At 40.6% G+C, this 24,601-nt stretch overlaps 1 protein-coding gene across 3 annotated transcripts in view; it reads left to right on the forward strand.

The window, feature by feature from the left end:
* CRB1 (crumbs cell polarity complex component 1) overlaps positions 1 to 24,601 on the forward strand; it is a 158,321-nt gene that overhangs the window by 92,397 nt on the left and 41,323 nt on the right. For 2 of the 3 annotated variants that reach the window (XM_074961172.1, XM_074961173.1), the window contains exons 6-10: positions 8,712 to 9,665; positions 13,773 to 14,323; positions 14,696 to 14,861; positions 19,639 to 20,545; positions 22,637 to 22,765. In XM_074961172.1, the coding sequence (XP_074817273.1) occupies positions 8,712 to 9,665; positions 13,773 to 14,323; positions 14,696 to 14,861; positions 19,639 to 20,545; positions 22,637 to 22,765 (2,707 nt within the window). The remainder of the gene's footprint in view (positions 1 to 8,711; positions 9,666 to 13,772; positions 14,324 to 14,695; positions 14,862 to 19,638; positions 20,546 to 22,636; positions 22,766 to 24,601) is intronic. The other variant, XM_074961174.1, reaches the window with a different exon arrangement.

Consider the following 24,601-nt stretch of genomic DNA (forward strand, 5'->3'; position numbering starts at 1 on the left):
GTCGGTCCCCAGCCTGTAGCAGTGCATGGGATTCTTCTGTCCTAAGTGCAGGACTCTGCCCTTGTCCTTGTTGAACCTCATCAGATTTTTTTTTGTCTAATCCTCCAATTTGTCTAGGTGGACCCTATCCCTACCCTCCAGTGTATCTATCTTTCCCTCCAGCTTAGTGTCATCCATGAACTTGCTGAGGCTGCAATCCATCCCATCATCCAGATCATTAATGAAGATGTTGAACAAAACCGGCCCCAGGACAGGCCCCGGGGCACTCTGCTTGATTCCGGCTGCCAACTAGACATTGAGTCGTTGATCACTACCCGCTGAGCCCAGCAATCTAGCCAGGTTTCTGACCACCTTACAGTCCATTCATCCAATCCATACTTTTTTAACTTGCTGGCAAGAATACTGTGGGAGACCATATCAAAAGCTTTGCTAAAGTCAAGGTATATCATGTCCACTGCTTTCCCCATATCCACAGAGCCAGTTATCTCATCACAGAAGGCAATCAGGTTGGTCAGGCATGACTTGCCCTTGGTGAATCCATGTTGACTGTTCCTGATCACCTTTCTCTCCTCCAAGTGCTTCAAAATGGATTCTCCCTTTACGTTAAGGTCCTCTCCAAATCCTCCTTTTTTTTGCCACAAATTCATCTCCAAAATCTTACCTGCTGTATCTCTGTCACCACTAAAATTATTCTGTTTTCTGTCTTGGCTATTGCACTTCCCCCCACTCCCATCCCCCGGCTTCCTCATAACTCATTCCCCACTTTAATCTGCCCTGTGTTCTCACTCTGACTATGTTCCTTTTAAAGTTCTTCTCTGGATTCCCATATTCTTTGAATTTCATTTCAAACTTCTCCTTAAGCTGGCTCCAGACCTCACTTCTTCGTACAGTCCGTTCTACAGCATGTGCAGAGCCTCAAGCTGCTTTCTCAGCTACTCCTTTCAGGGCGGACTGTGCCAAATAGACACTGACCCTCACAGGGGCGTGGCATAGGGACACATCATTTCAGGGGAAACCCAGGAATGATTGTTCTTCATTGCACCAGGCCTGGGGGTTTGTTGTGTGGGGAGCTTGATGCAGCTGACTGAAGAGTTGGGGATGCTGAGACCAGTATTGTGTCTCCACTACTATTGCCACCCTCCTTCTCCCAGTTGGTCCTTTCTGGCTCATATCCAACTTGGGATCAAGGACCGGGGAGACCGAAAGGCCCCTGAACTGTCTGCTCAGTAGTTGCCAACGTGTACCCCAGAGGCCAGGGAAGTAACTGGATGACAATCTAGCTGAGCTATGGACAAGCATAATAGGGTGCTGTGGGCATGAGTGTTATGCCATCTCTGCTCTTAAAAAATGGAACTATTCAATGTCTTCTGCACACTGATTTGGTGATAAATGTGTAAGTCAGTGAACTAGTAGCAATGTCTGGTGTCTGCAGCTATTTACAAACTGAGCTATGTTCCTACTGGCTATCTCAAGAGGACCAGAGCAGAGAGAACATGAACATCACTGGTCCGTGGCTAGAACTGTTTAAAATCATCTGGAAATATAGAAATGTCTGAAAATGAGAAAAATAAAATAAAATAAGCAAGGCAAAAAAAAAAACCAAAACCCCAAACAAATCTTAGTAAATGAGTATAAATATTAGCTGTGTCCTCCAGAAGACGCCTTTTCATCCAGCAGATACAAACAGGCTAACGTATGTGGATATAGACACCCTGCCCCATAAAAGTGAAATGCAAGTGAACTAATCAGTTCTACAGAAGTAGGGACATGGTTGGGGCTTGGATTGGTTGCCATTCAGGGGAGGCATGGCATTAGTAGCACTTGTTTCTCCTGTTTTTCTGATTAAGGCCCCAGTCCTATAAGCAGATCCACATGGGCAGGCTCAGGGGGGCTGTCCAAGTGAATCTAGAGAAGGCCTAGGGGCAAGCAGCAGCTATGCCATGCTGTTCTTCTATGAGAAGGCTTCATGCTATTCTCAAGCCCAAGAGTTGCTAGCCTCTGACCATGCTCTACATAGACTATTGAGTAAGATATACTGGTGCCTAGCAAAGCAATCTCATGAAAAAAGCCCTGCTGAAACGACTTAGAAGCTGATGCCAGTGGTTAAATAGGTTGGCTGTTTCCAATATTTGTAAAATAAAATAAACAGGCCAGTCCTCACTACACAATCACCTACACCAGGTATTTTTGTTTTCAAATGAAATCTATTTAAGGTGTTACCAAACATCTAACAAATGGAAAAAAATGTCCAAATGCTGTTGCACTCAAAAAGGTTTAATGATGTAAGAGATTAAGGCCTTTTTCCCCCCTGCTTAAAAAAAAAATCCATGAAGGCTGAAAAGTTCAAACCAGTCTATGAAGTTTCAGCCCAGTGCAATTTAAAAAGGTTGAGTTACAGCATATTATACCAAACGTAGCACATTATGAATTCCATATTCCCTCAGCAAGAGTGGCATATTTAATGAGTAAGCCAAGTTATTCAGCTCTGTTTCCATTTTATGTTTTTCCCAAAATTGTATTAGGCTAAAATGGACATTTCAACTGGCAAGAGGAAAAATAGCAGAATAATGAATTTGTAGGCAATAAAGCAATAACTAACAAGTTACTAGGACTTTACAAAACGTCTGTTCTATGTGAAAGGTATCATGTGTACATTATCTCAATGTCAGCAAATGCTTTTTATAATGCAGTTTTAAACAGGGTTTTCAACTTTCCACGTGCATCAGCCCTACCCTGTATTTTCTCTTTTGTACTATATGACTTTTTCCTGCTAAAACAGCCACACAAGATTTGCCAGAGCATATCTGATTGCTGGTTGGATTAAGACCAGCATCCAGCAAAGGTCATTTTTTTACATTCCAAAAGTAAGAGAAAAAAAATCCTTCAATTCACCTCACCAGCTCTGCAGTGTACGAAGCAGTAAAATTTCCCTCCTGACCCCTGTGGCAACTGATTTACACCCTGAAGCATGAGATTTAATTACCATTATTTGAGGACAGTCGATTTCGCTTCCTTGCACTCTCTCACTCATAAAGGTGCATTTCCTCCTTCCAGCAAAAAGTAATTATCTCTTTGCAATTATCAGCACAGATGTGGCAAAATTTGAATTTTCATGATTATTCAATAAGATTTGGAGCACTGAAGAATATATACCCAGCGAGATCATTCAGCTGGCCTCAGGATTAATGAGCCTCTTGAATAGAAGATGCTGCAGAGAGTGAAGGGGCTTTTATAAGAGACTGTTCCAATACAACTGTTAAGATGGGCGGGGAAAGGATAATTACAGATTCTTCCCTGTCCACCCCCAAGAATACATATTTTTAAAGGGCACATTATCATTTAGGTTGCTGCAAGGTTGACTCTTATTTGCATTAGAGTTAGCTTCATTTACACTTTAGACACTGGGAATTATTCAGCTTTGTGAGAGAGATGAGCCAAAACCAAAACACCATATCTGAACTCTTTGTAAGGTTCTGAACCAAAACCCTCAGATCTGAGCACTCTTGAACTTGGAGTTTGAACCCCACATCTGAGCCTTCCCAAGTTGCAGGGTGCTCAGATTTGGTTCATGATAGTGTTAGCTTCAAGCTGCAAACTGGAATCCAGAAACATGGTTTTCTTTCACGCCCATCTCCCTGTAGAACAAATGTGTAGTTGATAAACTTGAATTTTCTGGGTGTGGATGGCAGAACTTCCTCCATAGGTGGAGCAAGCAGAAATTTGACCAGCTGTAAAAGCAGCTGCTCGGGCCTTCAGTAAGGATTCAATGCTGATTTTAGCTGACTGGTTGATTGTATTTGACTCCCCTTGCAAGCAGCCAGGGAACAGGTTGTTTGACCTCTCTAGCTGAGATCCTGAGGTTCTCAAAATGTGAAACTTTTTGCTTATACATTGAGCCCATTTGTTAAAGAAATAATCCAGTGACAGTAGCAAACTCCCAAGTGCCATTGTACCAGAGTGACTTTTCAGTAGAGAAATGCACTTTGAGCCTTGTAAAGTACCCAGATACCACATCATGAGCACTAGATAGATGCTGATAATAATCTTTAGTCATAACACGTTACTAGTGTTTCCATAATTTTGTATAAGACTTCCTGAGTTACTTATGAAAGAGTCTGAATTACTCTGTTCCAAAGCATATGCATTTGTTATATGCATGATCACACTATATACATAACTCTTTTCAGGCTGAAGGGGGTGGCTTAGATATTTAAACATCAGGTTGCAAACATCCAGGTCCCATGGCACTCTGGATTCAAATGCTGGCAGGGTCAACTCAGCCCTTCAATCTGTCAAGGTAGAGCAACTGAGTTTCCTGTATATGGGCATCTTTGAGACCATAAAAGCCATATGCCTGAGACACAAAGCTCTGATAACCCTGATAATGGGTGTGGGCACTCAAAGCCAGTCTGTGTAACCACTAGACGGGGCAGGGGGGTGCATGTCCCAGGCACTCAGGGATGTTCTGATTTACCATACCCCAGACAGATTCAAATTGCAGGGCTCCTGTAGAACTATGACCACCTTTGAAAGGTGCCCTCACCCCCCAAGGAGTGTGACAGTGCACATTTAGATGGGGCATAATAAGTTATAGCTTGAGAAAGAGTCCAAGTATACATGTCTACTGCGTAAGCAGCATAATGAGTCTTACATTAAGCCCTACTGATCTGGCTTGGGGAAAATACACTGTCAGCTACATCAGCAAACATAGTACATACATGGAACAAGCTAATCCTGGAAAAGAAGCCCTCATTTCTAGAATTGTTTCAAAATTTACAGAAACTTATTTCATGGACCACATAAATATTGTAAGATCCATTTTACTGCGGAAAAAAATGATTGCAACTAGGATGCAGGCTTACGCTGTTATAATGACAGTATTTACAGGTAATTGGGGTTTCTTGTTGTTGTTGCTAAACTGTGTCTTGGCTCAGACCTCTCAGTGTTTTCTGGCAGTTAGACTGTACTGAACATACAGTTACTGGCCTGAATAGTACTTGCATAATATTTAGAATGCATTGAGAAATTGAGATGGGAGGGGATGGTAAATGGATTTCTAAACAAAGACGCAAACAAATGTTTAATTCAGATAATAGCTTTAATTTTAATTATTTAATGGAGTGAAAATTGGCACTTGGCAGAATTAAATTTGAATAATTGCTTTTGTCATTCAATTTCTGTGGCAATCACTTGCTACTAATTTTGAAACAAAAAGCTTAATTTAATATTTTAAGAATTTGGTGAGTAAACAGCTTTAATATCTTAATAGCACATTAAAATGCAAAGAAATTATCAGTTTTTTCAAGAACAAGGTCAAATGGACACATTTCATCCAATTGTTTAAATAAATTGCATCATCTCAGATGGGGAAAAATTAACATATAGTATATGAAGAAAAACATTTTTAAAGTATTCCTGATTTTAAATTTTATTATGAAATAAATGGTGTACAAAAGAAGGCTGGCTAATTTTACTTTTAAAAGAATGTACAATGTATTTAGCTGAGCAGATGCTTATAACTACCAAAACAATTAGCACTGAAGTGACAATTACTATTCCTTCTTAACTAATTTTTGGTCTGTCTCATGGCCTACCTGTATGCAAACTATTTTTTACATGATGACTTGTACACCAAACTGAGATTGGTGAACCACATAGGCAGTTCTATAAATATTGACTAATCCTTTTATCTTGAGTGACAGTGGTCCTTGCTTGCACAGCCAATTGGCAAATAACAAGCAATATCAGCCAGTGCTTGTAAGGAGGTTTAATTATTCTTGAGAACTAAACAGGGATTTAATCTTTGGCTTTTCGGTGGGGCTTGCATGTATGTTTTATGTTGATCTTAATACAAACTAGAATATATATTGTTTCTTATTATTTTTGAAATCTCATATAATACTGCTTAAACAACAGAGATTCACATTCAGACATTGAAATTCTTGTGAAATAATGTTTCCTAAAATTTATCCTAACATGCAGGTTCTTTACATTCCAGGGTTTACTTTCTGTAGGCAAAGGAACACTGTAGTGTGGTTTCGTTCTTGGTCATACATCACGATTAGTAAATGTTCTATTTAATTTAAAAAGTGGAAATGTATATGATTTACAACCAAATGTTCTTTGTTCATGGAATTATTTTCATTACTTAATTTTTATACTGATGTGCACTTAAGGCCTGATTCTCTGCTGCTTTGTACCTTCTGTAGTCATTGACTCCTACACAAAATAAATACAAAGTGTGTGTGATTGCTACTATTCTGACTTCACACCCACTTCCCATGGGTATGAATGACTACACTAACTGCAAAACGTGGAGAATCAGCCCTTTTTTGTGATACCTTTATGAGTGGCAGGAAGGATAAACTGGGAGGATAGACTCAATGATATATGTGCAGGGCTCAGACAGGTGAAATGGGGATACATAAGTACCTAGACAGACCATATGTTGTGCCATCTACTTTGCCAATTCACGTTATGAAAGGTGTAGTATGAAGTTCTGATCCATACATTGTTAAATGCATTCTGAAGACTCTGAGGGCATACAGCTCTTGGCATACTTAAGCACCCAGCTGATTCTACTGCTTCAATATTGCATACATTTTTAGCCCTGACACAAAAACCCAGTGACACCTAAAGGGCTACAAAAGCAGTGCATGATTGAGTTGTACATTGTACACTTGTGGACACTTCATTCACTATGTTAAAGGCAGAAAAAGTGGGCTACATCAGGAAGATGATGTATTAAAACATCGGCTGAAGCATAGCAGCTCAATGGAACTTCACTTTTCATATAGTCAAATAACTTCTAGTATAGCAAAAAGCAGGACAGGACTACAGCATATAGATTACTGTAAACTGGGTAAGGCAGATATTGTTCTGGCCCCCAGTCAATGAAGGTTTAGAAAGTGAACTTGACTTTAAGAAAGTCGGTCCCAATTATTCATATTTCTGTCAGGTGTCACTACACATTAATGTACAAATAGACATCTCATGATGGAATATTTATAAGCTAGCTGGGAAACAGAGAGACTACAGCAGTAATAGTCCATTGCCAAAACATAAGAGATAGTACTGGCTACATTTGATGATCTGAAGTTTCATCTGGAAACTTCACACCATAATTTGAGAATGATAAATGACAAGGGTCATTGCTAAGACAGGGGGCTAGCTTTGATAATGATTGAGTAAAGTGGACAGACACTGAATTAGTATGGCTGCTATTCCAAACTAATCAAAATAGTTTAACTTGTTCCTATAATTTCCCTTGAAGGACGTTTGTGTTTTGCTGTAGTAGGTCAATCTCTTTATAGGTTTACATTCAAAGACAGGTACAGTATGTGATAGCTAATTATCTTCAATGAAGGGAATAGTTTCTTATCATATGCTGTTAACTACACTACAGAGTTCTTATACAGTTTCTGGAGAGCCAACGTAGACCCATCTAAGCCAATTTAATTTCAGTGGGAGACATTTGGGTTCAAACATTATTTTGGTTAATTACTTCATAATGATCATACGTTGAAATTATATTTCAACCAAAGAGCTCCAGACATTTCATTTCATTCTCTGGAATAAAAACTGGGGAGGAAAATGGAATCTCTGTGTTACAAAGCATGTGAGTTTTCAACCAAAAATCCCACTGGGATCTTCTGCAGGCCTCCATGGGAGTGTAAATGGATTTCCCCTCTCCATTGCATATGTACTGGTCACTCTTGAATGATGTGGTTCCTGGCTGTTCTGCATGAGAAGGGAAACTGGGGGATATAGGCCCCATTTATTAAGTTTCAGATCTATGTGAGATATGTATTGTTAGCATCAGAGTGAATCTGTTGAAGGAAGGGAAAGGTCACTCCCGAAACGTGGTGAAGTGAGCACTGAATATCAGAACTAAGGGGTCACCCTGGAGAAAGCTGAATCTATAAAAGGAGGAGTGGGGACGTGATTATGGAAAAGCTTTTTTCTATTTAAGATACGTATATGGCCTCCATCACTGTAGTTTCTCAGCACTTCACAGTCGTTCATGTATTTATCCTCACAATACCCCTGTGAGGCTGGGAAGTGCCAGTATTCCATACCTTACAGATAGGAACAGAGGCACAGAGAGACTAAGCAGCTTGCCCTGGGTCACACAGGATGTTTGCTGCAGAGCTGGACTTAAACCAGGTTTCCCGCAGCCCAGGGTAGCGCTCTAACCACGGGACCATCCTTCCCCTCAACTGAATGAATGTAAATGAGAAAGAAGAACTTGCAGTCTCTGAGCTATGTATAATTTTATTATTCATACATATTAATGAACAGTTCTTGGCTTTTACCATGTGATAAAAAAATGTATTTTTCCAGAAGAATTGCCAATTTCACACCCACTCTGCCATGGAAAGCAATTTGTTGGATCACATCTTCTCTCAATTTGATTACACTGCCATTCAAGACAAATTTGTAGCTTGCTCTTTTCTTCATCACTTACTTACCACATGTACAGTGTATGTACAGAGCTTAGCACAAGGCCCTGACCCTGATTGGCACCACTATACACTACTGCAGTACAAAACAATAACAGCATCTATTCTCATTGCTGTCAACCACTGGGGACCAACCATCCCTTGATAAACAGATCCCCCCTGTAATTAGAGTTCATTTTATTAAATATCTAAAACAGTTTGAGAAAAACTGGCCTGCACTTATCCAATCAAATCTTCTTCTTTTTTTAGGTATTCACTGTGAAGAAGACATTAATGAATGTTACATGAACCCTTGCCAAAATGGTGGCACCTGTGAGAATTTTCCTGGAAATTACACTTGTCATTGCCCATTTGGAGAGAAGGAGGGGATTTCTTTTGGTGGCAGGAACTGTACTGAGGTCCTCCTTGGCTGCAATAACCATCAATGCCAAAACAGTGGTTTATGTATCCCACATTTAAAAAATGGCCACCATGGATCCAGCTGCATCTGCCCACCTGGGTATACTGGAACACACTGTGAAACAATAACCACCTTTTCTTTTGAGGGAAATGGTTTCCTGTGGGTGAACAGTGACATGACCGCTGTACAGGGATCTTTCTATAACATAAACCTGAGGTTTCAGACTGTGCAGCCTACAGCTTTTATATTTCACCGCGGGAAGAAAGATACATTTGTCACGTTGGAGTTACTGAATGGCTACTTACGCTTATTCGTGCAAGTCAATAACCAGCCACAGGTTCTTTTGCATATTTCACATAATGTCAGTGATGGAGAATGGCATTCTGTGGAGGTAACCTTAGCAAGAGCTGTTACCCTTAATCTACTTGACAGCTCTTGTATAGAATCATGTGTCAATAAATCTACTGCTGCAATAGATAGCGATCAACTGATGCTTGCATTTCAGAGCATATTTTTGGGTGGTTTACGAGAGGGAAACATGAGCAGTGACTCTCCACCTAACATCTATAATATGCATTCTGCACCTTCATTTGTAGGCTGTCTTCAGGACATTGAAATAGACTTGAACATTATTACCCCTGAGAACATATCAAGTGAAACATCTTTAAATGTCAAATCAGGCTGTACGAAACAGGACAGGTGTGAAAACCACCCTTGTCAAAATAGGGGACGCTGCATCAACTTGTGGCTGAGTTATCAATGTGACTGCTACAGGCCCTACACAGGGCCAAACTGTTCAACAGGTAAGATAATGTTTTTGGCATTAGTGTATTAAACACCAGCTCAAAGCATAATCACAAATAACAAATCTGTTTATATCAGTGATGAAATGCCATGACCCTTAAGACCTCCGCTGCTTACTTTCAACTGATGAGAAAACACAAGAGGTTAGTAGAAGCACTTGTTCATTATTTTCTACTTCTCTCTATAGGAAGCCTAAATTTCAATCAGGCAGAAAAGTCAAGCTAAATTGATGGGTTCTGCTCATCCAGTGCTTTAATTTTTTTTTAGTTTTAATATGCCATTAAACTTTGGGAAACTCAGGTTTGCTGTAGGTGTAGCACCCAGTGACCTAAAGGCTATGTCTACACCATAAGCTAGTGGTGTGATTCCCCTCCTCATGTACACATACTTGCCCTAACTCTTATCCAGATAGAGTGAATATAAATAGCAGGGAAGCCACTGTAACACTGGTATCAACAGTGGAAGCACAGCTGAGCCAAGCTGACTACAAACCTCTCTGAAACTGGGCTAGCTAGCTTGATGACAGCTAGCGTGAGTACATGTCCATGACAGGGGAATCACATCACTAGCTTGTAATATAGACATAGCCTTAGGAGCTTAAGTCCTATTTTTAAAACTCACTTAGGTACTAGTGAGTCTCAGTATCTGTATGTAAAGCAGTACTCCTGTTTTTGAGGGTAAATGAAGAATGAATAAAACATTGAACAGATGAAAAAAATTAGACATTTTAAAAAAAAATCATATCTGAGCTTTCACCGGCAGATTAAGCCTGACAGTCAATAGCATCATTTTACCAACCAACCTAGGGAGAATGAACGGCCTGAGGATTGGTAATTGGATCTTTGGTTAGCTGGTTGAAGTCCATCCCAGGGTAAGAGTTACCAATAACTGTTACCATCTGAGAGCTGCCTGGTTGCCTCTGTGAAATGAGTCAATTTCCCACTGGACATGCACCCACATCTCAAAAACCATTTAACTGGCATCCTTATGGGTAGAATCAGCAGAAAGGCCAAAACCTGAATAGGCCTGGAAATTGAATTACCCTCACTTTCCTCCACATTAGGGTTGCCAGTCCTCCAGGATTGTCCTGGCGTCTCCAGGAATTAACAATTAATTTTTAATTAAAGATTATGTCATGTGATGAAATCTCCAGGAATTCATCCAATCAAAGTTGGCGACCCTACTCCATGTGATCCTCCACGTATGAGCTGTGGCAAACTGGAGGGACAATATGAGGTCCCTGTATTGCTGTCTGCTATGCTCTACCGGCTATGTGGATAAACAGAGTGCGCCATTCTCCAGGGTTGTAAATATAGCACCTTTCAGGAACACTTTGAACTGGAGCCTCCCCTCCTTTCTCAGCAAAAGCCTATTGAGCTCAGACTGGGAGTTTTGTCTGAGGAAGGTGTGCAGGATTTGGCCCTGTATTCACACACAAATGCCCCCCACCCCTTGGTACAGATTACTAACTTTCTACTAACACATGATAATTTGGGGATGAAGAAAAGACAGTTTATTTTTTAAACCAGGCAGTCTGAAAAGAAATGAAGAGCATCAGCAGTGCCCTGGCTAGATTCAAAGGGCCAGATCCTCAGCTGGTGCAAGTAGGCATAGCTGCACTGAAGGCAATGAAGCTACACTGATTTATACCAGCTGAGGATCTGGTCCCAGGGGGTTATTGGATGTATTTCACCAGAAAGCTGCATCTTGAAGTCCCTTTCAAAATGTTTAAATATTATATCATTTCATGTGCTGTATTTAATAGTTATGGATACCTTCTTTCTTTTTTTTTTAATGTAAAATGATAAAGTCTGAGAGGTAATTCTAACAGACTGCTTTGAACTCCAGCTGTAATTTATCCAAAGGTTTGAAAAGCAACTTTGGAGTGTAGGAGAACATCTGGTAAATATGTTTGACTCTTTATATGAAGTGAAATGAAAACCATTCAGGGCTGGGAGAGGCTTATTCTTGCATTAGAACTGTTGAGAATGATTAAAAAGTATTTGGTATTTTTTTCTGCTAACCACAATATTCCTTGCAAATCATACCACCATGCCACTTTGATACATGGATGTTAGATATATGCAGGACTTAAAACACTATGGCATTGGGGAGGAGGGGACTTGTGGCGAGGGATAACATAAGAAATGCTGATGTCCTTTTGAAGAAAAGTTGCTGCCAAGGATTTAATTGACGTGAGGCAATATTTTCACTACATATACAAAATAACAAACAGATGTTGACTTATTTTGATCAGCATCCAGATGTAGAGACACAAGAGGTTAATATTGACCAAGGGGTTGCTAAGTGTCCCATCAAACCCAAGATCAGATTCAGTATTTTTTTTGTGTGTGTGTGTGGCAAAGTAATAGAAAAATTTCAAGTACAGTAATACCTTTTTCTAAGACTCACCCTTCCTTCTGAGGTTGCAAGGCTCCTATGCTCCAGCTCCTCATTAGAAATGCTCGCTTTTTTCACATGGAAAATGCTTAGTTCTCAAGGACTGCCTTCTAGAGAGGGTGCACTCTACAATGCTCTCATGCCTCAAAACACCCATTCCAGCAAAAGGGAAGATTTATTTCTACATGTCATGGTTTTAACAAGCAGATAAAGAAAGAAACGTGGATAATCTCTTTCATAAAATTAAAATATTTCATACGTAGTTATTTATGAAATTGTCTATTCAGGAGCAAGTCGGGGATTTATTCCCCTTACTAAATAATATTACTGTGGCACATAGTAACACCCTGGTTGTTAAAGGACTGTTAGGGTTTCCACAGTCAATCCCCTATTTTCATTGGTTTTATAACCAAGTCATAAAAAAAGTCATGCTGCAGGCAGAAACTTGACATATGAGTTTTACTGCACAAAAGAGGACTCTGACTCTTTAGTTACAGGAGCGATTTCTTTCTTTAAACCAGGTTGACACTTTTTATGCATTTGACATGCTAAAAAAAAATAGCTCTTGAAAGTGTTTAGGCAGAAAGCCTACAATATGGAGAACAAGATTTTGAAACTTAAAACGTAAAACGAATAGAAATACTGTGGTTCAAAAAGCTGATGCATCAGAATAAATAGTTTCATTACAGTGGTTTGGGAGATATGTTTTCTGTTCTTAATTAAAAATCCCTAGCTTCATTATGGAAAATAGAGAGTGACAGAAAGAGAGGAGTTCTGGTTTAATCATCTTAACTGATAAACACAAATTTTTTAAAAAGTGTCTTGGATTCTAGATCATTTGCCTACCCCGGTGGTACAGCAGTGTCATGTGTTGGCAGAGACTGATCATATATAGAAATGACAATTTGGGAGCCAGATTCACTGATGGATCTAGGCTGATGCAGATCAGCATAGGTGTAATCTGCCAAGGAAATAAAGGGCTATCACAGCTCCAGAGTGGGTGGTGATGTGTAGAAACCAAAGAGAAAATAAGAGCATGTGCTAAATCAGCATATGCTCTTATCAGCCTCTTTGTGTGGAGACCTAGTCCTGATTTAACATTGTCCACTTTCCTTGATGGGAATGTTTAGGGAGTATATGTAGGGGAAACACTTCCTGCCCTCCCTGAGGATAAATCCCTAATGGTGCATGGGGGTCCACTTGGAATGGGTTACACTTCCCTACTCCAGCAGTAGTGCATATGGTCTTGGGGTGAAATCCTACCCCCGCTGAAGTCAATCACAAAACTTCTATTAACTTCAGTGGTGCCAGGATTGTACCCTTGGTCTTTAGGGGATGATAACAGTTAGGTTGGGCTCAAAATACACCCTTCTCATGACCAGTACAAATAACTGTGCTGGAGTCTGCCCTGAGAAACCATTTGGATACACATCCTCACAAGATGTACAGAAGCTGCAAAAGGGGAAGAATGTGGTGTAATAATGTACCTTATAGCACCAAAATAAAGCCTAACCCTGCTCCTATTGAAGCCAATGTGAATTTTCCCATGGAAGCCACTCAGACCAGAATCAAATCCTTATTTTGTCCTTAAATGCTAGCAGGTGCCTCTCTTTATTAGTGGTGGATGTTTGATCATTGTGCTGCCTGCATTAGTGAATTAGTCTTAAACTATTTTATTTTCTCTCTCTTTCCCCCCTCATTTCAAGAGTACATGCCAGGCCGATTTGGAAGTGAGGACTCCTCGGGGTATGCTGCTTTTTCTGTTGATGCTGGTCAGAACGAAAACATGACTATATCAATGTTTGTCCGAACACGGAAGTCTTCTGGCTTGTTACTAGCTGTGAGGAACAGTACATCTCTGTATATAAGGATCTGGTTGGAAGATGGAAAACTAGTCATGTTAGCCTCAAATTCCACCAAATTGTTCAGCACATGGACTGTGAGTGATGGAAATTTTTACTTAATATCATTAAAAATACAGCCAAATAAGGCTGAATTGTTCCAGTCATCTCAACAGCTAGGCTACATTTCTACTCCAATACTAACAGTCCAAAGTAGGGATATTCTCTATATTGGAGGACTACCAGACAAACAAGAAACTGATATAAATGGTGGGTATTTTAAAGGCTGTATCCAAGATTTAAGACTGAATAACCAACAACTGGAATTCTTCCCCATTACCACATCACTGTATTCTGTCATCAACCGAACACTGATCAACGTGACCCAGGGCTGTACTGGTGACAATCTTTGCAAGGTGAGGATGCCATTTCTCAAAGCATGTTTCCATGTTTAGAGCAAGGACTCCTCTTTTGGCCCATGAATGTTCCCATGCAATATGTGACAGTAATGACATCTTAAACAAATAAACATGCTGGTAAGAGCAGATTTTGCTGAATAGTGCTGAATATCGTGGGCATCAGCAGCAAAATATATGGGGGTTATGAAAGGTGAGGTAAGGATAACCATTTACTAAACCTGCTACCCATGCATGGAACCTGTAAGGCTTTATAGCTTTCAATCCAAAGTAAACACAATTCCGTTTTATCCCAAGCAATCCTGCTTTCCCTTGTGTGGGACTCCACTGCCACTTGCTAACACTTTGATTGTCTCTACTCTTTCCATTTAGACCAACCCTTGCCACAATGGTGGCATTTGCTATTCTATCTGGGACGACTTCACTTGCACATGCCCCCCAAACACAGCAGGGAAAGCATGCGAGGAAGTTAAGTGGTGTGAGCTCAGCCCTTGTCCTCATGAAGCACAGTGCCAGCTGGTACACCAAGGATTTGAATGTAGGTACATTTCTATCATCCCTATAACCTTTGGGAAACTGAAACAACTTCAGATAACGTTGATTTTCATGACCTGTTCAATTAAATCAAGCATTCCAATTCTCATACAACCCAGCAGAATTTTGTTTGTTATTAGTGATGATAATAATACAATAATAAATAATAGAATCTTGATCACTGCTATTAAAAGTATTATGAATGGAATAATGGGATACTAAAATTCAAGTTTCAGCCGTCATCTGTGGCTGATCACAAATTAAGATCCATTTAATCTTGGGCCTCTTTTTTAAAATTACCCTTCCATTTTGAAAGCAATGGAGTGAGGATTCAGATAATATTGCCTGCAGGGGCTTTACTCTTCAGTTAATCAATGCATCTACTTGGCATGTTTATAAAATAGACCACTTTGTTCCATCAGAGCACCACTGCAAGAAGATAAGAGGATTAATCTTAAAATATTCTCCCTCCTCTGGAAAGACATGCCAGATGACATACTCCTGCACACTGCTTTATTCCATTTTCTTAAAGTGAAGCATCTTTAAAAGCTATCTTAAGCATCCTAACACTAGCAATGCATTTGAAAGATAGTCATTTCAACTGGTATCTTAATAAAGAGCATGAGAATTCCAAGAAGCTTGTTCATTTGAAAATTAATGACCACTACTTATCATAAGAACATTTGCCAATGTGTTGGATATCGCTTTTCTATTTCCCCTCCCTTGAAATAGCGTGGAATTTAAAAAGCACGCTGAGATTTTGTTATGGTGTTTTCCAAAAAGCATCCTTTTTTCTCCAAAAATACCCCCATGATGCTGTGAAGCAGGATTACTGTACACAAAGTGCAATGGAAGCAGTTAGAATAGCTGACTCCTAGGAACAGAAGAGTTGGTCAGCAAAAGATTTCTAGCATAGACGAAACGGAGCACCCTGCAAATAGATCCATATGATGCAGGTTATTGTTGAGACAGGAAAAAGAGGTCAGTCAGAGTGAGTATTAAAACACATTTATATTTTAAAATACATAGTTATATTTATAACCTAAATAACATATTACACATTCTCTTTCATTATAAAAATCTAATAGGTGATATCTTATCAACAATTTTAGCTGATTATAGTGGAGTATAAACATATGGATGGGAAGTAATTGCACTGTTTCCTTTTGCTAAAAAACAACGCAATCTACATCTTTAGCAGTCTTTAACTTTAGATCTCAGTGTTCTTTTATGTGGCAATGGTAAGGGGTTGCCATAATGGACATTCATAAACTCCTGGGAGACAGATATGTTATGTATCTTTAATTATCTCTTTGTTTCCGTGCATTAGTTTCCAAACTTCTATGTAGACAGACATAATAATATTCCCCTAAACTCACAGACAATAGAACTGAATTGGTTTGTTGTTATTATTGTTTATTATTAGTACTGAGGTGTGTAACAAGGGCCTCCACTCACTGCTAGGGTGATGCCTCCTTCTGGCCACTCTGGGGATTAGTTCGCGAGGTCAACGCCCCTCCCAGTGGTTACACGCCATCGTTCCATCTCTCTCTCTGGTCTGCAGCCCCTCTCTTCCTCCAGGAACTGCAGCATCTTCTTTGTGACTTGGCCCTTTGGCTAGGTCACTCAGCGTTCCACCCTTCCGAGGTATAGTCCGTCAAGTCTCTACAACACGCAGCCAAGGTCTGTTCAGTCCCCAACTTTGCTGCTTACTCCCTGGGCTGCTTCCTACTCTGGCACTACCCACTTCTTTGGTGTTTGCCGGCCTCTCTTCTCCCTCATCTTAGTGAGCAACTGTGAGCTACTTGTATCTATAGCCCCCAAACACACCTCCCTTCTTCCAGGGAGTGACTGCAGACTACCTCCCCACAGCTGCCTTCCTGCTATCAGCTCCCTGGCTTTATAGAAGACCTGCCTGTTCCTGCACAGGTGAGCATCCCCTAATTAGGGCTTTCCTCTCGGCCTTCAGCCTAATAAGTAAACTGGCCCATCTGCCGTGCATTAACCCCTTCAGGGCAAGTGTGGGGTGGACACCTAGAAGCCCCAATCAGCAACTGGGGTCCAGCTGTGATAGGTGCTATACACACATATAATAATTTCAGATCCTGCACTAAAAAGCTTGCATTGTAGGTCTATGATGAAACAAAACAGGTAGGTACAATAAGTAGATGTGGGAGGCACAAGGTAAGAGACAGATAATTATGATCACTGTCACAAACAGGAGTAACAGCACACTAGCCAGCTAGTCATTGCCAAGTGCTTAATAATGTCCACACAAGAGTGTTTTAAGTTTTTGATTTAAAAAATCTTAGTTGGTTCTCTCTCTGAGAACTGAAGTAAACTTTGAAAATACATACATTACAAACACTGATGTTTCCAAATGCCATAAGTTATCCTGGAAAAACTGTTTCTATTCACGTTCCCATTTTATGAGGCACAAGAGTTGGTATGCCAAGAGACATAATGGTACATCCATTGCCTTAGCATTTAGAGTACACAGGCATAAGACAATGTGATCATTCACAGTGCTTAGTGTCTATATCTCCATTCCCAAACTATTTCAAATAAACTTATTTTCTAGTATTTACAGTAAAGTGAAGGGCAGATTCTTTTCTTGTGAGGTTTCCCATTAATAATCCCTTATTGGTAATCCCAAGGGTTATTTCAGCCAAAATTTGCCACAATTGGGAAAGAATGCCTACAGATATCCTAGCAATCTGCTTTATCTGACCACCACAGCTCTCACAAACCCTAACACCCATACAGATTTGAACTGAAGCATGAATAGGAGACATTTCCTTGTCTCTCCCCTCCCCCTATATCAGAGGTGGGCAAACTACTGCCCGCGGGCCACATCCGGCCTGCAGGACCATCCCGCCAGCCCCTGGCCAGGGAGGCTAGTCCCCATCCCCTCCCCCACTGTCCCCTCTCTCCTGGAGTGATGCTGCCATGTGGGCAGCGCGGCTTGCGCCCACCCACCTCCCAGGCTTTCCAATAAGCCTGTCCTGCCGCTCTGAGCCTCATGGTAAGGGGGCAGGAGGTCCCGGGAGCAGTTAGAGGACAGGGGGCGGTCGGATGGGGCGGAGGTTCAGGGAGGGGGGTGGTCAGGAGACAGGGAGGGGGGTTGGATGGGGAGGGTTCTGGGGGGGCAGTTAGGGATGGAGGTCCCGGGAGGGCGCGGTCAGGGGACAAGAAGTGGGTCGGGGGTCCTGGAGGGCCTGTCAGGGGGCAGGGGTGTGGATAGGGGTCAGGGCAGTCAGGGGACAGGGAGCAGGGGCGGCTGGATAGGGGGTTGGGTCCCAGGGGGATGGTTAGGGGTGAGGGGCCTGGGAGGGGGTAGTCAGGGGACAAAGAGCAGGGAGGGGTTGGATGGGTCGGAGGTTCTGAAGGGGGCAGTCAGGGGGCGGGAAGTGAGAAGGGGCCAGGCAGTTTGCGGTGGCACAGCCTTCCCTACCCAGCCCTCCATACCATTTCGTAACCCCGATGTGGCCCTTGGGCCAAAAAGTTTGCCCACCCCTGCCCTATATAATAGCACACACCCTGAAAAAGCCTGGAATGCACATTTAAAATCTGACTGTTTTTGTCTATTAAAATGGACAAAATGCCAATGAAAAATGTCAAATATATGTGTAAAGATCAGATTATCAGGCCCTAAAAATGGACACAATTCTGTTCACTAAACTACACTCACAGCCCTATGCAATTAGGGCTATATTCCCCTCCAAGTTCCATCAGTGCAGCATCACTGAAGTCAGTGGAAATATGCCAGTGTGAAATTGAGGGAACATCAACATCATGGGCCTGAATCTCCTTACATTAGTTTTACACTGGTTGTAACTCCACTGACTTTAGTGGAATATTCCTGATTTGTGACAGTGACTCAGGATCAAAAGTTGTTGCTTTATATAATCATAATCATCCTAAATTGGTAAACCCCCTAAAGATACTTTTTCACAAAGGAGAGAAATGGAAGTGGGAGGGTTTCTACTTTTTCTGCAGTTCTGGAACTACTGGGTGTTTACAAAGATTGTAAATTCAGGCAAGTATCAACAACACATGAACTAATTATTAGACATTCTTTGTAATTCCTACCATTGGCTAATACACCTATTTACCATCTTGGAAAAAACAACACATAAATTAACACCAGCCACTGCAGTTCTATTCAGCCTGAATTTCACAAACCTTTACAAAGTTATTTCCCCAGCTCAACAGCCGGTGTAAATCATCCTAGCTCCATTGATTTCAGGAGAATTATGCTGATTTTCACCAGCTGAGGATTGGGCCTTTGTTATTGTTTATTCATTAAGTGTGGCACGAGACAAAGAAATAGGGCTTGATTCTGATCTCAAATGCATTCATTTTATACTAGTGTTTCTCTACCGCCTTCCATGGAGTTACTCCTGATTTGCACAGCCTTACATGAGATCAGAATCAGGGTCACAGTTGCAGCCTAAGAGAGAGTGAGAGTTTAGACAAAAACACTTAGGATGCCCCAGAGATTACAACATTTAGGGCTAGATCCTCAGCTGATGAAAATCAGCATAGCTCACTGACTTCAGTGGAGACAGGGATTTGCATCTGACTCTTATTTTTTAAAATGAGAAGCCAAGAGGCGTAATATTGACACTGATTAGAATTTGCATGCTTCATGGAACAAAGTGGAAAGATTGAAATTACAAGAGGCAGGCAGCCTGGCACAGTGGAGTAGGGAAAATGTTGCACAGGTATCAATTGTAAATTGGCCTGCTTTCTCAACGGATATTATTATCTTTGCACAGGTGTTGCCAATGCAGTGTTTAGCGGCAGAAGCAGTGCAATATTTTACAGAACCAATGGGAAGATACGGAGAGACCTCACCAACATTGTCTTTGGCTTTCGGACTAGGGATGCTGATGTGATACTGCTGTATGCTGAGAAGGAGCCAGAGTTCATTACCATTCGCATTCAGAACACCAGGCTAGTGTTTCAGCTGCAAAGCGGCAACGGCTTTTACGTGCTGACCCTAGCTAGTTCACAGCCCGTGAACGATGGGAAATGGCACCAAGTGATTCTCTCGATGACAGAACCCCTATCCCAGTCGTCTAGATGGCACATTGATATAGATGATAAAAAAGACACTGCAACGAGTACAGTCGCCACAGGAAGCCTCAACTTCCTAAGAGAAGAAATAGATATTTATGTTGCCGACAAAGCTTTTGACAATCTGGATGGCCTAAGGGGATGCATGAGCACTATAGAAATCAGCGGCATTTATCTCTCGTACATTGAAAATTATGACGGTCACACAAAAAAACCTCAAGAAGAGCAATTCCTCAAAATATCTGCAAATTCTGTTGTTACTGGCTGTTTGCAATTGGATGCCTGCAGCTCTGATCCCTGTATGCACGATGGGATATGTGAAGACTTATATAGTTACTATCGTTGTACGTGTCCCAAGGGATGGACTGGCATGCACTGTGAAACCAGCATTGATGAATGCTTTTCAAACCCCTGCATTCATGGAAACTGCTTGGATAGAATCGCATCCTACGAGTGCAGATGTGACCCTGGTTATACTGGGGTAAACTGTGAAGAGGACATAGACAACTGCCGTGGTCACCTGTGTGCAAATGGGGCAACTTGCATAGATGGAGTTAACTCTTATTCCTGCCTGTGTGCTGGTAACTTCACTGGAAAATTTTGCAGGTATTATAAATAAGAAAGCTTCAGAAGCTAAAAGAAAAGGAGTACTTGTGGCACCTTAGAAAGCTTATGCTCAAATAAATTTGTTAGTCTCTAAGTTGCCACAAGTACTCCTTTTCTTTTTGCGAATACAGACTAACACGGCTGCTACTCTGAAACCTGTCAGAAGCTAAAGAAACTCCTGCCATCGGAGCTCACTTCTCAGATGTTTTCCAAGTTGTTTAAATTAAACTGAGAAAAGATCAACCCCTACATCAATCCTACATTAATACTTAGGCCACGCTTACGTAGTGCCACAGTATAGATGCAAAGAAAGGGTTTTTCTGTCACTGTAGGTACTCCACCTCCCCTAGTGGTGGTAACTAGGTCAACAGAAGCATTGTGCTGTTGACCTGCTGTTGGCCGAATCTACACCAGCGATTACGAAGGCATAGCTACAGCGCTCAGGGATGGGAATTGTTCCCACCTCTGAGCACCATAGTTATGTCAACCTAAATTTAAGTAGAACAGGACTTAGGTTTTCCCTGCAGAATTATTACCCCACAGACATTCACATTTCTAAGGAATCTAGGGACATTGTGCAGATCTTGTATTCTGTTGGATCACCAATATAATGTGTACACAGTGTTTTATTCAGGTAAATCCAAATAACATGTACTTTGCTTTTGTCTTTGGGTAAAATTTTCAAAAGCATCCAAGTTACTTAGGAACTTTGGCTCCTAATTCACATCATTTTGTTTGTCTGTTGGTTGAAAAGGCTCTTTTAGTGTCTCTGGAAGCCATTTACGGGGCCAAAATAATAGGAAATTGCTTTCCTCACAGAACTTCCACCATCCAGAATTGAAATGTAATGAGGAGACCAGAGACGGCTTTATTTCAGCCCCATACATGGCTCCTTGAGATGACAGAAACTGACTGCAGTGGGAGTTTTGCCTGAGTAAGGACTTGCAGGATTAGTCCAATAAACTTGAAGACAAATAAAATACTGGGTCCCTTTTGTTCTTAATTGGTACAGAGACTGGACCATAAGGAATTATAGTCCATTGTCTTCCATGGAGTTACACTGATTTACACCAGCTGAGGATCTGACCCTCTAATTTCATTTAAAACTCAGACAAACTTGAAAACAATATATTTTGAGCCATTACCAAATTTTGTTTTTGCATTTGACGTACTATGTCCTATATACAGATTCTTTCAGATAAAGTGCTAAATTATATTGCTACCAAATAGCTCCAAGACACTTACCTAAAGGAAGGATTTGGCCCATTGTTTGCCTCAGAGTGAATTATTAAATTGGTATTACTGGAGCTTGGGAAAGCCAGTTGAACTGATGTGAAATTAAGTTTTTGAGATTCACTGTTGCTTGGTATCACACTTCAGTTGCTTGGTATCACACTTTCCTTCCTTTGTAGACACCCCCTTTAGTAACTGAATTTCACTCAGCAGCAAAGATAATAAGTATGCCAGATAGCAATTGAATAGATGAATACAGGTCTGGAGCGTTGTTCCCTGCAAGAAAACTGTGCAGACCATAGAAGATGTCTGTCTACATGCCGTGCATCCTTCTAGAGATTCACAGCTGTGTGCTGATTTACAGCCAGATTGTGCCACCCTTACTCACATTGAATAGTACCTTACCCAAGGAGCCACTGAAGCTGATAGGCACCTTTGTGAAGTAAAGTACAGCTTACTGTGAGCCCAATGACAGGTTTCAGAGTAGCAGCCGTGTTAGTCTGTATCCGCAGAAAGAACAGGAGTACTTGTGGCACCTTAGAGACTAACCAATTTATTTGACATGTTCCATTCTATGCATGCGATGAAGTGAGCTGTAGCCCACAAAAGCTTATGCTCAAATAAATTTGTTAGTCTCTAAGGTGTGACAAGTACTCCTGTTGTTTTTGTGAGCCCAATGCTATTAGAATTTGACCCTTATTAAAGCAATTCATCTGTAAAACAGAAAACCTAAACGCATTCAACTGAAACAGACTAGCATTTTAATATGGTGTTAAATAAATGAATGAGGGAAAATTAGATTTTACCTGAAATAAATAAAGAGATATTAATTGCTGCTGTTGCCTCTTATTCATCTAGGCACATCAGGCTTCCTTTTTCCGTCTGTGGGAATGAGAAGAGAAATCTCACTTGTTACAACTATGGCAACTGTACTGAGCTCAAAGGCGAGTTGAGATGTATGTGCCTGCCAGGCTTTAGTGGAGAACGGTGAGACACTTCAGAACTTTATGTGCACTTTCCCTCAGCAGGTTATTGTAGGAATATTGGATTGTCTTTTTACAACATGAGTTCCAGAATGGCTCCTTTTTGGATATCCAAAATTAGTGATTGAAATGGTGCCTCACCTGCTGCAGACACAGTTCTGTCTATTCAAAATGAGCTAGAGTTAGAACTGGGCAAAATGTTTTTGATTCATGTTATTTGCAAAAAAAAACAACAACAAAAAACAGTTTCAGGTCAACTGAAATTATTTTTGAATTCAGGTCAAATTTGCCAAATAGTTTGGTTGGAAATTTAAAATAAAAAGTTTGGAAAAGTCTAAACATGTTGTTTTGATATTGTTAAAATGAAACATTCCAATTTTTCATTTTGAAACCACGAACGTTTCATTTTGAAATTTGCCTATATTTTATTTTTTTAAAGTGTTAAAAAACTCAAAAAAGAAACAAAATGTTTTGTGTTGAACAAAACAGTGTGGTTGAACCAAAACAATTTTTTCCCAATATTTTGGTTCAGCCAGCAAACCAAAAATCAGTTATTTGCCAAGCTTAATCCTCTGTTTGCCAAATATGACTTCCAGGGTTTAACAGCATGAGAATCTGATTTCTACAAAAGTCAATAGTCAATGGGTCAAATTCATCCCTAGTGTAACTCCAATTACTTCAATTACAGATGAATTTGACCCAAGATGCTTTTTTTCTTAAATGACATCCTACTGATCCCATCTCCCTCTTCGTACAAATATTCCTGGCTTTATGTCAGTTTCAAACACAACAAAATAGAACAGTATAATTATTTTATCTCTCTGTGTATAGACACTTAAACACAGAAATCCTCATATAATACACAAATAGACAGACATAAAACTAATGGTTTTATTTTAACTGACATCCAATGGAAATACAAGAAGTGTACTCTCACAGGGGAAGTGTTATGCACAGAACACTCACTAATATTGTATCTTGCCAGTTTAGAATCAAATTCTAAAACAATTATAAAAACAAAATTGGTTAACTTCACTATAGGGCAGCTCTTAGCACGAGAACCCACCAACTTCACTCGTGACTAAATTTGTAGTGGATGGTGTACACCTCCGCAACCCATATTTATTGTCTATTATATTATTCCCAATTCTCTATATTTTCCTCAGTGAAGACTGGGGGCCCATTGTTCTAGGTGCTGTAGAAACAGAGGAAGACATGGCCCTGACACCCATAGGTTATCCCGAGGTTTGTTCAGAAGCATTCAGCTGATAGCAAGAGAGGAAATACAGTACAAAGAAGGTAGAAAATATAAAACAAATGGTTTTGCTCTCTCTCTCTCAGCACAATGAAAATTAAATCAATGGTATAGAAAGTCCAAAGGTCCAGTGGGCCTGCAATATGTAGCCTTAGCACATTCAGAAAATCTTTCAAGAAAAGGTTTCTCCCTCTCTCTCTTTAACGCCCACTGACTTTGTGGAATCACTGCAGTAAGTCATAAATGATGGATGAAATAAAAAATTGTGGCCCACCCAGTACAGAGTGCACTTGGCAATTGCTGCTGTGCTGTAATATTTAATTCAGGCATCCAGAAAGGCCCCCTGCCAACCCCAGAAGATTTGGAGAAGAAAAACCGTCTCAACCACTTTTTTGGTGTCTATTTATCTTGGAGCTTCAGGGTAGGAGGAAAGTGTTTTTTCCTTCTTCCTTTCACTCTTAGGCATCTTGCTAACTAAAGCTTTGGAAATAAGAGTCCTTCTTTATATCTACACTTACTGGCTGGCAATAACCTCTATTTTATGGTTCCCAAGGTCCTACTACTGAGTGGTGATCCAATACTGAG

This window comes from Natator depressus, chromosome 8, assembly GCF_965152275.1.
Source record: "Natator depressus isolate rNatDep1 chromosome 8, rNatDep2.hap1, whole genome shotgun sequence".
Classification (NCBI taxonomy): Eukaryota; Metazoa; Chordata; order Testudines; family Cheloniidae; genus Natator; species Natator depressus.